The 14,815-nt window shown below is 38.0% G+C and overlaps 2 protein-coding genes across 3 annotated transcripts; both read left to right on the top strand.

The window, feature by feature from the left end:
* The first annotated feature begins 276 nt into the window (after window positions 1–276).
* ccr7 (chemokine (C-C motif) receptor 7) lies at window positions 277–3,317 on the top strand. The gene is made up of 3 exons (XM_033325154.1): window positions 277–367; window positions 1,707–1,756; window positions 2,041–3,317. Exons 1-3 carry the CDS (start codon window positions 352–354, stop codon window positions 3,103–3,105), a joined length of 1,131 nt encoding a protein of 376 aa, XP_033181045.1. The 5' UTR covers window positions 277–351; the 3' UTR covers window positions 3,106–3,317.
* Window positions 3,318–4,600: 1,283 nt separating this feature from the next.
* LOC113127658 (tensin-4) lies at window positions 4,601–14,815 on the top strand. 2 transcript variants are annotated; one of them, XM_026302331.1, is made up of 13 exons: window positions 4,601–4,690; window positions 5,787–6,061; window positions 7,180–7,522; window positions 7,786–8,117; window positions 8,212–8,307; window positions 8,463–8,594; window positions 10,844–10,936; window positions 11,702–11,779; window positions 11,870–11,932; window positions 13,083–13,254; window positions 13,386–13,454; window positions 13,919–13,948; window positions 14,074–14,815. In XM_026302331.1, the coding sequence occupies exons 2-13, from the start codon at window positions 5,809–5,811 to the stop codon at window positions 14,204–14,206; spliced, it is 1,794 nt and encodes a 597-aa protein (XP_026158116.1). In that variant the 5' UTR covers window positions 4,601–4,690; window positions 5,787–5,808; the 3' UTR covers window positions 14,207–14,815. The 2 variants fall into 2 exon arrangements, with proteins under 2 accessions (XP_026158116.1, XP_026158117.1); XM_026302332.1 differs by having other exon boundaries at window positions 4,629–4,690; window positions 5,790–6,061.

Genomic DNA, 14,815 nt, shown 5'->3' with positions numbered 1-14,815 from the left:
CTGAAACACAGGCAGACAATAAAGGAGCTTGGAGCTATGAACTCCAGGAAATGGTTATAGTTTCACGTTACAATAGTCAGTTCCCTTATTATTATATTATGTCGAGTGCCACTGTACAGTAGTTATGCATAATTACATCCAATAAAAATAATATAAATGTGTTAATATTTTAGTAGGAACTTGTGGTTTGCTATGCTTTCTCACACATGCTGGAGGGTTGAGGAGAAACAGTTTCACTAAGGCAGGGGTGTTTTTTTTTCAATTCAACAAGGGGAAACCACCATCAAACACAGACATTCACCTACTCTGTGTTTTAGTGGCTTTGCCAATAGTGTACTACTCTCAGTCAACATGACTTCTGTCAGTGGTGAGTACCTTATCAGAGTTTAACTAAGACTTACAAATGTGTGTACCATACGTGTGAGTGTGTGTGTGTTGTGGTATTTGAATGCTTGTACATTAAAAAAAAGACATCAAAATGATCATGTTTAAATACATAATTAAATTACTGTCATAGTAATATTAAAGTCAAATTGAATAAAGGAGTGTATGCTTGCAGGGTGTGTAAACATTTCTGCTATGAAATGAATCGGGGACAGTTAAGAAATAACATTTTAATCAACTACATTTAACATGGGCATCCATGTGTGTAAACATTGAACGCTTTGCGAGTTTCACTTGATGTATGTGTTATATGTGATAGATTGTTTTTGAACAATTAGTGAGATTTCTTTATTCTCAGGACATTCAAGAGTTTGACGATAAATCACATTTAACAACATCATTGACAAGATACTGGAAAGGACTAATGACTACTAATAGTTCTTTTAATAAAAAGTCAGTGGTTGTACAGGGAACTTGACAGTTCTAAGTATAAACAAGGTAATGTGACCATTAATTTCAAAAATACATTCATAAACATTTCAAAACAGAAAACATATCCAGTATACTGGCATTTAAAGGGGAACTCCAGCACATGACATTTCCACACATGACAGTTAGTATAACACTTAGTTTTTCAGGAATAAGGAGTAGAATTCAGCCTGTAGATAACAGCGGCATAATGTGTATTTCTGAAGTCCAAGAAAATAACTCTAATGATGTCAGTGGGTTATCTCAATTTGGGTTTGAGGCTACGCGCTTTCTGATTTTCAACAGAAAATCTGGGTTACAAACTGCAGCTATGATATTTGAAAGACATAGGCATACCTGGAAGGTAGGGTCTAATTAAAAGCCACTATTGGTTACATTATGAGAAGTGCAGGGTCCAACATTTTTGGACTCTATTTGAAAGACTAAAGGTTAGGATATTTTCACCTTTTGCTGTTTTGGTTTTGACCATTATTATTATTATTTTTTAATCTGTCTTTTTGAGTCCAAATGGAAGTACAATTAATTTATTTATTTGTGGTTTATTTGATATGGTTTGACAGATGCAATAAACATAGAGTATCTTCAAAAAGTAATCTGATCCCAGTATCACAGTGTTTATAGTAATTCATAACACCTGTCCCTAGATGGGCTTTTGACAGTTAATAGTACATAAATGAATAACAAAGATTAAAAGTGAACACAATAAAATCCTAGAGTATCCCTTATACTACACACAAACATTAAACATAATAATTATCTACACAGTGATATGCTTACACTAACACTATTCCAATGCTTGGTCTTTACAAAATGCACTATTTTTGTTTTTCCAGATCTCCAAAACCTCCTGCCAACTCTCCTGATATGGGTGCTGAATTTTAAGGTAAGAAAACCACACAAGTACAGCATCTCTTGTTATAGCTGTAAATATGCATTATATGGCAGCACACTAAGTGTTTCCATATGATACTGCAGCGGGTCCAACTGCAGCCTTCCTCTCATAAGAAACATTTCCTCCCAAGAAGTGGTTGGCAAAGGTGTGCCCAGGAATAAAATGTGTTCTGTTTTTTCATTTGCATATGTAAATACATCATTAAAAAGACAAATTAGCAGGATTGCTTTAATTTTCTGGCTGCTCTGTTTTTATCATTTCCTCTTTGATTACAGTTTTGCTTTTCTCAGTATGGGGAAAACTCAAGCATAAACTTTGCAGAATATAACATCACAACCGTGGATTATGATGACTTCCCTGCACTGTGTGTGAAAGAATCCAACCGTCAGTTCCGCCTCTGGTTTATGCCTACTTTCTACTCCATTATCTGCCTTCTGGGGCTGGCAGGGAACCTCCTGGTCATCCTCACCTACTTCTACTTCAGTCGTCTAAAGACCATGACAGATGTGTACCTGCTCAATCTCTCCTTTGCTGACCTCCTCTTTGCTCTGACGCTCCCCTTTTGGGCAGCCAACTCCATGGCAGAATGGCGGCTGGGCCCAGTAGTGTGCAAAGGCATGCACACTATTTACAAGGTCAGCTTCTACAGCAGCATGTTCCTTCTCTGTTTCATCAGCGTGGACCGATATTTTGCCATCTCCAAAGCTGTCTCTGCTCACCGCCACCGCTCGAAAGCAGTGTTCCTCAGCAAGGCGTCATCAGCCGCCATCTGGGTGATGGCAATGATCTTCTCCATCCCTGAAATGGCATACACCACTATCAATAACAACACCTGCACCCCTTACTCCAGCAGTTCTGACCAGCTCCGTGTCAGCATCCAGGCGAGCCAGATCGTAGTAGCCTTTGCCCTTCCGCTTTTGATCATGAGCTTCTGTTACAGCAGCATCATCCAAACCCTTTGCCAGGCTCGTAACTTTGAACGATATAAGGCCATAAAGGTTATTCTCGCCGTGGTCGCTGTCTTCCTGCTCTGCCAAGTGCCTTACAACCTGGTCCTATTTTGGACCACAATTGTCACAGCAAATGGGGGAACCGAGGACTGCAACTATGAGAACAGACTCCTCTATGCCACTGATGTGACCCAGTGTGTGGCCTTCCTGAGGTGCTGCCTGAACCCTTTTGTCTATGCCTTTATTGGTGTGAAGTTTCGTCATGACCTTCTGAAGCTACTGAAGGACTTGGGCTGTATGAGTCAGGAAAGGTTCTTCAGGTATACCTGCGGTGGGAGGAGGAGCTCAGCAGCCAACGACACTGAGACAACCACCACATTCTCTCCTTAAAACTTTCAGTATGGACAACAGCCTGTCTACACCTGCAGACCAAAATATGCTGCTGAACATTCAGATTAAAGTCTAAAATCCACAATTTGTTTTGCATGTACATAGCAGAAGTTATCATATAAATTACATTTTTGTGGTATTTTATTTTATTTTTGTTCTCATCTATTACAACAAGGCTTTTGCTTTTTTTGTATTTGTGTAAGTGTGCTTCAAGAAATTCAGTGTTTATATATATATATATATATATATATATATATAAGTGAAAAGCACCAAGCATATACATTAAAATAAAGAAAACAAAAGGTCTATATTGTTTGTAGTTGCTATTTTCTGTTTTGAATGCCATATGCATCACTGTAGGATAATGAAAGAAAAAATAAGCAAGTAAATAAGTTCAATAAGTACATGACAGCATAACCCTCAGAAGCAATATTATCTAAGAAAAATAGGACTTCATGTGTTATGAAACAGCTCTGAATTCTTGTGAGGTGTGTGTGTTAAAGCTTTATGAATCATCAGTGAAAAATGTAAGATGCAGACGGACTGTCTATGTAATGAGACGAATTTTCTAATAAATTGTTAACTTTGACTCAAACCAGTGCTGTTGTGTGAACCAGGAGAATTATATAATCACTGTGCACTTTAAGTTGATAATCATGCATCAGAACTGACAATATACTGACAGTGTGTCTTAGTTTCATAATTGAGAAGTAGAGCTTCTTCTGTAATACAGTACAGGTACTAGGCAGACTAGTTAAAATACGAGACAAAATTAATAGAGTTTGGTAAACAGCAGGAAGAATGATAAATAAACCTACTGACTAAATACTTTTGAAAAGGTTCATCTAAAATATCAGTCAAAAGTAGCCCTAGGGTTAAAAACGAAACATTTAATGTTTAGGAAGCCTACAAAAAGTGGTGGTGAATCAGCTCTGTAGTTTGTGAGTTTTGTTACAATTTAATGGAAAGAAATCTATAATCATTCAAATGCTGATTCCAGCCTGACTGACTATTTTAAACATTTATACCTGGGTATTATTAGTATCACAATAATAAAGGACACAGCCATAGATAATATGATCAACAGATATTATGTGGAGGGAAAAATATAATGGACCTTGATGAACTCCAAGGGTCCAGTCAGAACAATAGCACACCTTGTCCTGTTTGTTTAATTAACTACTGCAGTAGTCACTGAAAACTCTCTATACATGCACAATCTAAGTTCATGTGGAAACTGTTATGAGTAACTGCCCAGAATTCCTAAAATTTTATGGAATACATATACCTGCATATAATCTTCATGTCTACCCTACATTTTCCTTAGAAGTGTTTAAATCCCACCTGTGTGTGCTCATCTAATTATAAAAGCCCCCTTCAGCCATATAGTTTACACTGCTAAGATGACGTCATCAGTTGGAGTCATAGGGACGTGATCCTTGCTGCTGATAGGCTTACTGGGAAAAGGGTTGGGATTTCATTAATAAAAGCATGTAACACACAAGACCTCAACGTAAAAGCGTGAACAGTCTGAGGGCAGAATTACAACCTGAAGAAGACAGAACCCTGACCAGACGAAAACAAGGTAGGCAGAATTGTCTTTACTTTAAGATATGCCATTTACTATACAAGATATTAGTGGCAGTAAAATATTGATTGGTCAGCAGCTTAGAAGAAACATATCACACATATCAGTACTTAATTTTTATTTGATTGCTCCCTATTCATTAATAATGTAGTCTTAAAACTGATTTGTTATTATTGCATAAAAAGCTATGTGTGAAGCAAATTATAATGCTTAAGATGTATGCCCTTATTTCTTAAGGTGATAACCACTGAATAACGCAAACTACTGCACTGCATCTTATCTGCCAATCATACTTCATAGCAAACTATGCTATTGACCAAGGTGAAGATGTATGAAACATAATGAATGTGTCTCAAAACTAAAAAACCTTTTTTAACAATCTTAATTTGTGTATACATATACACACACAGATTTCAAAAACACTGCAAAAATGCACACCTTGAAATCTGGCTGTTGTAGGAAAACAACACGGTGGTCATGGAAACCAGTCAACTGTGTGACTCAGTGAACACCACGCCTAGTCTGAAACACAGACAGGGAGACACAATATGAGCTGACCATTTACTACAGTACACACCCTTCCTGAACGGCTATTCATGCTGATATCAGCACTGAAGTAATTATTCCTGAATCAGTCATTTACTCATTTTCATTTAATGGGTGTATACATGGATTGAGAATCAGGGGAAGCTTTGGACTATATGTGCAGAGTATTTTCTTTCTTGAGTACACCAACTTATTTGTTCTTTAAGACTGGTGGATGTCAGTATGCTGGCACAAAAGTTATTTAAAAAGCTTTACAGTGATGAACTATCCTGGTAAATAGGACAAAACAACTTTTCTTATTCAAATCTCTTGAAATCTGACAGCTGCTACAACGCAAATGTTAGCAAGTTGTTGCTTTCATCACAAAAATAACTATAGAAAATTTCAGATCGGTGGTTATGTAAGGTCCATAACGGTGGCCTTTTGCACTATCTTGGGCTGAAATCATATGGATCTCTTCAAAGAGGGAAAAAGTGGATGTGTCTGGTGATGGCAAAAACGAGTGATGACAGTGTAATTGATTTCTCTCCATTGTTTTTGGTCCCAGAAGACTGTGAGCTCCCCTTAACATGATGCCTACAGCTAAAGGTATGGCCCACATGATTCCCAATCACGTTCTAAGGGTGGGTCAAACGGTTCGCTTGGATTCGGCGCAGGAGAGAGTGAGTCAGCATCCCAGTCTCGCACAGCCCTGTGATAACCATGTTGACCCTGATCTCGACATTTCCCTGGATAATCTCAACCAGCTCATCCTGGACCTCGATCCGACATTTGAACCCATTCCGGTCAATAAAAGTCCCTCATGCACCAGCCCTCCTACAGGTATAGTACAACCGTGAAACCAGTGTGCATTAAAACTACATTATAATGCTACCATGTTTCTACGCTACAGACCTTCACTGCTATCTTCTAACTTGTTCTTCCTTAATGATTTCAACAAGGTCAGCAAAGGACAGCCTCAACCCTACAGAGGTGTGACACAGAGCACAGTAGAACCATAGCAACTCTTACAAAAATAATAATACACAGCCTGTGGCTCTGAATATTTACCCACCCTTTGTGATATGGTTAATTTTTTTAAAATCCTGGAGTAATCACCCCACTTCAGCTGTTCTGGGATTACTGCCCAGACTACTACCACACCCTGCACATTGTACCACAGGCACAGAAGAGAAGCTCAGCGAGTACTTACACATGAGGACGATACACTAGTGTCTTCACTCAGACCTACTCTGATTAGAAAGTGTGCATAAAAGTCAACAAAGCATATAAATGGATTTCCTGTTGTGCATCTGTTTGCATGTTCATGAAACCGCTATACGTTGTGGACACGAAATCAAGCAACTGTGAGAAATCAGATTCACAAAGGCTTATTTCATCAGTAGAAGACAAAATATGTCTTGTAAAATATGTGTTGTGCGTGTGTGCAGGTACTGATGAGTATTGCTTTCCTACTGTTACAAAATCTGGTATTTCTCCTTGGAACAATATTCACCACAGTAGCTACCTAGAGTCAGTCAGACTTCACTAGGGATGAATGAAGATCATGGCTTTAGTCATTATTGTGTAACTTTGACTAGTGTGCTTTCCTGAGGGCATGAATTCAGTAGGGAAGACTTTGGTTTTGAAGTGCACAGGAACAAGTTGAGACTCCTCTACTTGATCTGCTATTACTGAAATAGCAGAAATGCACAATTGAAAGCATTTACTTTGGTAGGCATATCCTGAGCTGTGCAAGTGGGTACATGCATGAAAAGCATGAATGTCTTTTTTAGATGAGTTTTAGCAACTGTGTGTTTTATGGAGGCCAAACCCCTTTTGCTAAAATAATACAAAAGGATGAAGTCAAGCAAATAATGAAAAATAATGTAGCATTTTCTTTATGTCATTTTCTGCAATAGACATTTTCAATGTTCTTAAAGTTTGCTCTTCATCCTCAGATGACTCGTTCTCAGATGACGATGTCTCACACTGTGTGTTGGTGCCTAGAGGATGTTCTCCCAGGTCCTCGCCCACTGTGATCCCATCTATGTCATCCAGTATACCCATCCCTAAACAAGGCAGTCTTAGCAACAGTCCCCATGGTACGTTGATATTTTCCAGCTCCCCAATGTCCTCCCTGCCTCCACTGCCATGTGGAAATGTTCCCAGACGACAGCCATCACCGAAGCATGATGCAGCCTTTTCCCAAGGATGTTTGCGCTTGTCACATTCCAACAGAAACAGTGCTGCCTCGCTCCTTTCCACATCAACATGCTCAGACACCAGTTACCTCCTTGGCAGGTAAAACTCACACACAAGCCTGCAAATTAATGAAGTCTAAAGTATGTACCTCATACAGTGCGGTATATGGTGTAAAACTGTATGAGGAGGCCGACCAGGGCCACTTCATGAGGGGACTTACTGGAATGATATTTGTTTGCAACATTGCAGTGAAGATTTATTGCACGTAATTACAGTCCTAAACTGGAAAATGATACCACATTCTCAGAAACAATGTGGTATCATTTTGTCAATCTCTCAAATTCTTCTTCCTTCCTGTATAGCAACCTGTCCCTGACTAGTGAAGATGCTGACTCTCCAGAGTCTATCCTTACTGGCACATCCAACTCCTTCAGCGAGGGGACCAGGACAAGGCTGCTGGACAACAGGCATAGCTCAAACAAGCCCTCACTGACAAAGCAAGGACATTTGCAAGAGTTTCAAAGCAAAGGAGCACAGAGCAGTCCTGCTTCACTCTCAGGGTCCTTTACTGATATTCCTGTACTGTTAGTCAATGGTGCACCACAGCCAGATCTGCACATTCATTCTGCTGGACCGGAAAGCCCCCTAATTCAGAAAATCCCTGCTGCAGACTCGACGCCACTGTCTCCTCACAGTGAGTCACATGTTTCATAGTAATTTAATTTTCTGGGTGCTACTACATTTCAAACACTGTTTGACCTCACTGTCATGTCTTTATTTCTGTTTAGGTTTCCAAGCACATTTTAATGGCAGCCAGCCCTCAATGAAATTTGTCATGGACACGTCAAAGTTTTGGTTCCGTCCGCATATCAGCAGAGCAGATGGTGAGACTCTGAGTACATAAAAGTTTTACTCAAGCTCTGAAGTATTTTCAGCACCTAATCACATCCCTGGGTGGTAAAATTAAAAACAACTTTGCAATAACCTCTAAGCATTTTCTCTGATATATATTATATATGATATGTATATTTTATTCTAGCTGAAGCCCTAGTAAAGGACAAGGAAGCTGGAACATTTGTGGTGAGGGACAGCACCTCCTACAGAGGCAGTTTTGGTCTGGCCATGAAGGTGGGGCAAACACCTGCCAACTTCACTGCTTCTGCTTACCCAGGTAAAATTTCATTGATCAGTGACGAAGCCTGACCTTCTGACTGCTTTTGAATCGCATGCCATTATAAAAAAAAAAAATCATATCAGTGTTTTGTTAGATACAGGAAAGCTAAGGTCTTGAATGCCCCAGCTAACACATTCTCACACAAACAATGTGGGCACAGTTCAGAGCAGTTCTGCTGTCGTCATGTGTCTATGCCAGAGAGCTTAAACACACAGGGAATCACTTGCCCAATTCTGCTAATGCGAATGGGCATGTCTAACAATATCCAGCTATCTGTGGTGAGGCAGGAGACAGTGCTGGTATTTTTTCCATCCACAGTACACCCTGTATAAACACACAAAGAAACCAGCTGTTTATGGCACTTTAAGCAGTCTAAGAAGAAAAAATAGATCTCACTCACGAAACAATTTTGAGCCTTATTTCGTTTGCCGATTCATGTCAGTCCAACTTTTTTAGGAATGCAGGATTTGAAGGACATGTGAGGACAGTATAGGCACTGAGGGCATTTCATTGTGTGCAGGTTCAGATTGTGCTGTCTATTATAATATTCTTCTGCTGAATTATCCTTTGACCAAGGAAAATTAGAGAATGCAATTATCATCAAGGCAAGTCAGCACAGTATTTTCTCTTTCTGGCTTCTATGGTATTTTCATGAACAACTTGCAGTCTCATAAAAACATATATAAACAAAATTATAAAAACTGTAAGAAGTTGTAAGAGAGTTGCAATAGTAGGAGACAATTGAAGAAATTCAATTCAAAATATCACTAAACCATATATATATATGATATATATAGGGCAGAAGTCCTTATTACATGATTAACATTATTACGTCCTAATCTGCTACTTTAAAAGCATCTATGAAGAGCAGTGTTTTTTTTTTTTTGTGATGAATTTCATTTCGTAATACAGTGCCTCATGTTATTGGTAAAAACAGTTATAGAATTATGATTTATTTTGTGTTATTTTGTTGTGTTGGCTGTTTTAGCACATTGCATCATGTTAGGCTGTTTCTGTGAAGCTATATTTGGAAAAAATAAATAAACAAATACATCAGTAGTAAAAGAAGAGAGAAAAAGAAAAGTGCTGTGAGAAGTTTGGAGTTTAACTGTTTAGTACAGCACTAAAGGGAGGACTAAACTGAGTGCATGAAGACAACAGTTCATCAGTGCAGCTATTACTAGGGATGCTGCAGGTATATTAGCTGACTCTTTGACTGGAAATGTTTACTTTAGGACCGGTTACTATTAAGCCGGACTGAACTGAGCCACAAAAAAAAAGTGGCCCTGTCATTTTTTTGTCCATTTTTGGCCTACCACAATCGGTCAGATACCACTCATGCTAAGTGTCACTGGTGTGACGTTTTATAATGGCATGTGATTCACTAGACCAGTGAACTTGCTTGCTTTTGACTGACTCCCAGTAGCCTATAAGAATGAACCAATTGGTGGGTTGTCCTTGCATTATGGGCTGCCAAAACTTTTTTTTATAATTCAAAACTATAAATTATATTGGTCCGCCAAGTCCTTCAGCCAACCAGGAAAATGCCCTGTATGCCAGAGCACCAGTTCAACACTTCTAGTGTGTTGAGGGTAAACACCCTAGTGAAATACAGTTTTTGACTGTGTAATAGTAATAAAGTAATAATGGTTTGCTAATTAATGTTGATGTAATGTTACTTAAATCAGCCATTGGGAGTTTTTTCTGCTGTGTAAACATACTATTGAATATTTTGTTTAAAAACGAAAGATGTGCATAATAGTAACAAACTTTTAGACTATTGTATCCTAGCATTATTTTATCTTAAGTTTAATGTTAACTAAAATAATAAACTTCATCAGTCAGTTCCTTACCTGTCAAATGTGCGACCAGATTAACTGCCAGCTCAGACAATCAATGTTTGACAATATTTAGATAATGAACCTATAATTTTCTAAGCCACAGTAATGACACAACAGTCTCGTGGTTTTAACTACACCATTCACCGCTGTCTATATAAAATGCTAATGATCATAACAGTTGACAAGTATTACTGATCTTTTTTTTTTTTTTGTGGTTATTTAGTGCCTTGCAAACATATATGGGCTGGGCTCCATGTGGTACAGGACACTAAAACATAACTTTAAAAAAACCACCAGTGCTTCTCTGTAATGCCACTTCTATGTATCACTAACATATATTGTACATTAACATCAGATTGCAAGTAAATCATGATTTTCCTAACATTTTTCCATTTATCAAAATAGGTGAGAGCAGTTCAGATCTTGTCAGACATTTCCTTATTGAATCATCAGCTAAGGGTGTACGCATCAAAGGTTCTTCTCAGGAGCCATACTTTGGTAAGTATTGCAAAAGTCAACAACACCTACTTTGTTGCACATTTACAACCAATTTCCCCTAAAACACACTTAAAATTAATTTTCTTTCTCAGTCTGATGGTACATCCTGGGTTTGTTACCACTTCAGAATGTATTAGTCATTGTCTGCTCTCTTGGGCTGTGAGTAGCAGTGGGTGGATGTTTTTTATTCTCAGGTGTGAGTTCACTGGCTGAGTTGTCACACGTTCACACTGTTGAACGTGTGGCAACTCAGCCAACTCAGCTGAGTTGTCACACTGAGTTGTCGCACTGAGTTGTCGCACTGAGTTGCTGCACTGAGTTGTGACACTGAGTTGTCACACTAAAGGTTTATTGTGGGTCAGAGTTTATATAGGTCCAAAGAATGAAAGTGATGTCTCTGCTTCCATAGAAGGCTGTCTTTATTTCATTACTGACATATGGAGAAATGAAAATTTCATAGCTCTGAGAATTTGTACGTGACTGACCTGGATATTCTCAGCATGTAATTTCGATTTCAATTCAAACTATTTCTGTCACGACAAAAATATCCAGACTTTTAAAAATGTGAATTGATCTGATTATGGGTCACTGAATTAAGATAAAAAAACACTAAACAACACTAAAAAACACTAACACTAAAAAATAATAATAAAATAACCTGCAACCACATTTTGTTTTCTTAGCTTTACTATTCCATAATGATAGAATACATTTCTCAGTCATACTTGCATATCAAGGAAGTTATGTTTTGTGTTATTTTTGCAGGTAGTCTCTCTGCTCTGGTTTACCAGCACAGTATTTCTGCTTATGCATTACCCTGCAAATTACTGCTCCACTCTCAAAGTAAGTATGCCTGTTTGCATCTTTGTATGTATGTGTGACTGAGAGAAAGCAAGACAGTAGATAAATTTAAACTGTTGTTTTCTTACACAGATCTGGGCAGAGCAGAAGAAAGGGCAAATGACAAACTAGCATCAGAGGACAGGAGTAAAACAGGTGAGGCAATGTAACATACAACCTACTATCCCTATATGTTTACATTGGTGTAAAATACAAAGTGCCACTTCACTAAAAAGAAAACATAGAGCGGCAGAGACATACAATTAAAAACAATGAGTGGAGTCAGGGTTAAAGTTATGTTAAGTTATGTTATGTTATTTACTCTTATTAGTCCCACAATGGGGAAATTGCACAACCCACCCAAAGTGCACACACACAGCACTGAACACACACCGTGAACACACACACGGAGCAGTGGGCAGCCCACTGCGACGCCTGGGGAGCGGGGTTAAAAATGAGCAAAAACATTTGAAATACATAAAATTATATTTATATCCTTATCTTTCCTTCTTCTGTAGTAACATTATTTTGCTATCATGTTGCTAACAGTAGCCTGTCCCAAACCACTCACTGAGATGTTTTCTAGAAAGCTCTGACTCAAATTCATTAAAAGAGTTAAAGTAATCTCATCTTAAACTAATGTAATAAAGAAAACAGAGTAAGTACAGTTTTAACTGTAGGTTGCATTCTCACCACTGTTTCTGCTTCACCGTGTTAGCTTTTTGAGTTAGGTATTTGATCCTACCCAAGATTATGACTTATCATAGCAGCATAATAATAATAATAATAATAATAATAATAATAATAATAATATGGCAGTACTAGTGTACTGCTTAATAAATAATTAATGGCTTTAAATATACCCATTTACTACCCCTGAAATATATGAATGTTAAACTGTACTAACATGTACTAACAGCACCATAAGCTGGAAATACTCAAGTGAAGTGAGCACACTTACAGTATGTGCTAGAAGCTAACTTTCACAGTGGCCTGTTGGTGCTGTTTTTGAAAGCTAAGCAGGATGAAGCAGTGCTAGCAGTTAGATGATAGACTGCTGGGGACTACCAGATGCTCTGGGTTGTGCCAGGAAGGTTATCTGGTGTAAAGCTGGTGCAAAATCACATACACAGGTCTTGAGACTCCAAAATGAGATCAGCGAAAAGAGTGAAAAAAAAGGGTAAACTAATAATCTAGGACTAAATAGGGTATAACTTTTCATATGTTTTGCCACCTTAAATATTAAATACCAGGTGTGCTGTACGTGTTCTAGTCACACTTATCTCAATGTTTGTCTTTCCTATAGCTTGCAACTTCATCTACCTGAATGCTGTCCCCACTGAGATGCTGACAGGCCCTTGTGCAGTGCAGAAGGCAGTGTCCCTAACATTAGACAAGGGCCCATGTTCCTTCACACCAACTGTAGTCAACCTGAAGGTGTCTTTGAAGGGTGTAACACTGACAGATATCAACAGGAAGTAAGAAAAGATACATCCTTCCATCCTGCTGCTGTGATTTGACTTACAGTAAACACAGCAAAATCATAGTGGTTGTATGTGCTTTTTGCAAAGACTAATCATCTCCAACTACCATAATCATTTCTTCACAGGCTTTTCTTCAGACGCCATTACCCTGCTCACCTGCTTAGCTACAGTGGTGAAGATCCAGACAATCGACTGTGAGTATACTATAGTGAAATTAAGTTGTAATTTGTAATAAGTAATTCATTATGAGAATGATACACATCTGTGTTGAAAACAATATTGTGATGATCACTGTGGTCATAGTCTCTTTGATGGCACTAGCTGCAAGTTAAAAGGTCATATAGTAGATGACCTCATTAGTTCTTCTTTGAAAGTCTTCTGTGCGTGTGTCACATTATTTAAGGCAGCACATGAGAAAAGTGGTGTAACTAATCACATTAACCAGTAAGTCTTGCCAGTGAGTCAGAATGCTCTGTGCCAAGATATACCTAAATTGAATGCAGCTGTCATTAAGAATCTCAGAACTGTGTTTTCTGCTAAGAAATGTACAATGTCTGATATGGAAAATCAGTATTGTTTTTGTTCTATTCAAAACATATGAAAGCTTATCTCTTCTATTTAATCTTAAACTTTTTTTTTTTTTTTTTTACTCTCATAGATGGGTGAAAGGTTCCAGCTTTGGAGCAAGGTAATGGCATGACTGCATACATGATCAGAATAATGTTTTGTATATGTGGAAATTGAATACATTGCCCTGATCTATATCTATTTTATGTAAATGGAATCTAATCTGTTGAATCTTTGTCTCTACAGGATGTTCGGTTTTGTGGCAAAAGGCGTAGAGTCTGGAATGGAGAATGTATGCCATGTCTTTGCAGAATATGATCCCCTGCAGCCCTGCAAAAAAATTGTTGAGGTTGTTGAGGCCGCCTTAGCCAAGCAATAGATACACAAGAGCTGAGACAATTTAAACAGTGTGTGGCTTTAAAGCCTCCCCTTCTCACACTGAGCTGTACTTTTCTCAGGTAACCTGTCTATTGTGAATATTACAATGGCCTGCTATTGTTAAACGCATAATTACAGTATCAGCTAAAACCTGAATTAGAAGGGTTTACTACCCAGACTTGTAAGATGATCTGATGGTAAAGGTCATACTGAAAACACTGGAAGAAGATGAAGATGAAGATTTACAGGGCAGGAAAACATCTGTCATTAGGAAGGCAACAGACATACAGTAACAGGTAACACACAGTATGATTGTATTTAGATGGCATATTACAACTCTTAAAATAATGTCTAACCTGCTCACTAAAACAAACAGTATTCATTCATGAAACCAGCACTTTTCATATAGAATAGGACATAGTACAGCAGTTTTTATTTCTTAATGTACATTGAGGTGTAAATTTGTACTAGCTTATGGTATAAAATGTTATTTTTGAGACACTTTAAGGTTTCTCTCAAACTGAAAGAAAAGCAAAAACTGGTCAATGCAGAAACACTGCATATAATGTAGTTGTATTGTTTATAATATATTTATCATTCTGCACTTTAG

Source organism: Mastacembelus armatus, chromosome 1 (genome assembly GCF_900324485.2).
Source record: "Mastacembelus armatus chromosome 1, fMasArm1.2, whole genome shotgun sequence".
NCBI classification, from domain to species: domain Eukaryota; kingdom Metazoa; phylum Chordata; class Actinopteri; order Synbranchiformes; family Mastacembelidae; genus Mastacembelus; species Mastacembelus armatus.
The sequence above is the reverse complement of the archived record's forward strand: the minus strand, read 5'-3'. Positions and strand labels throughout refer to the sequence as shown.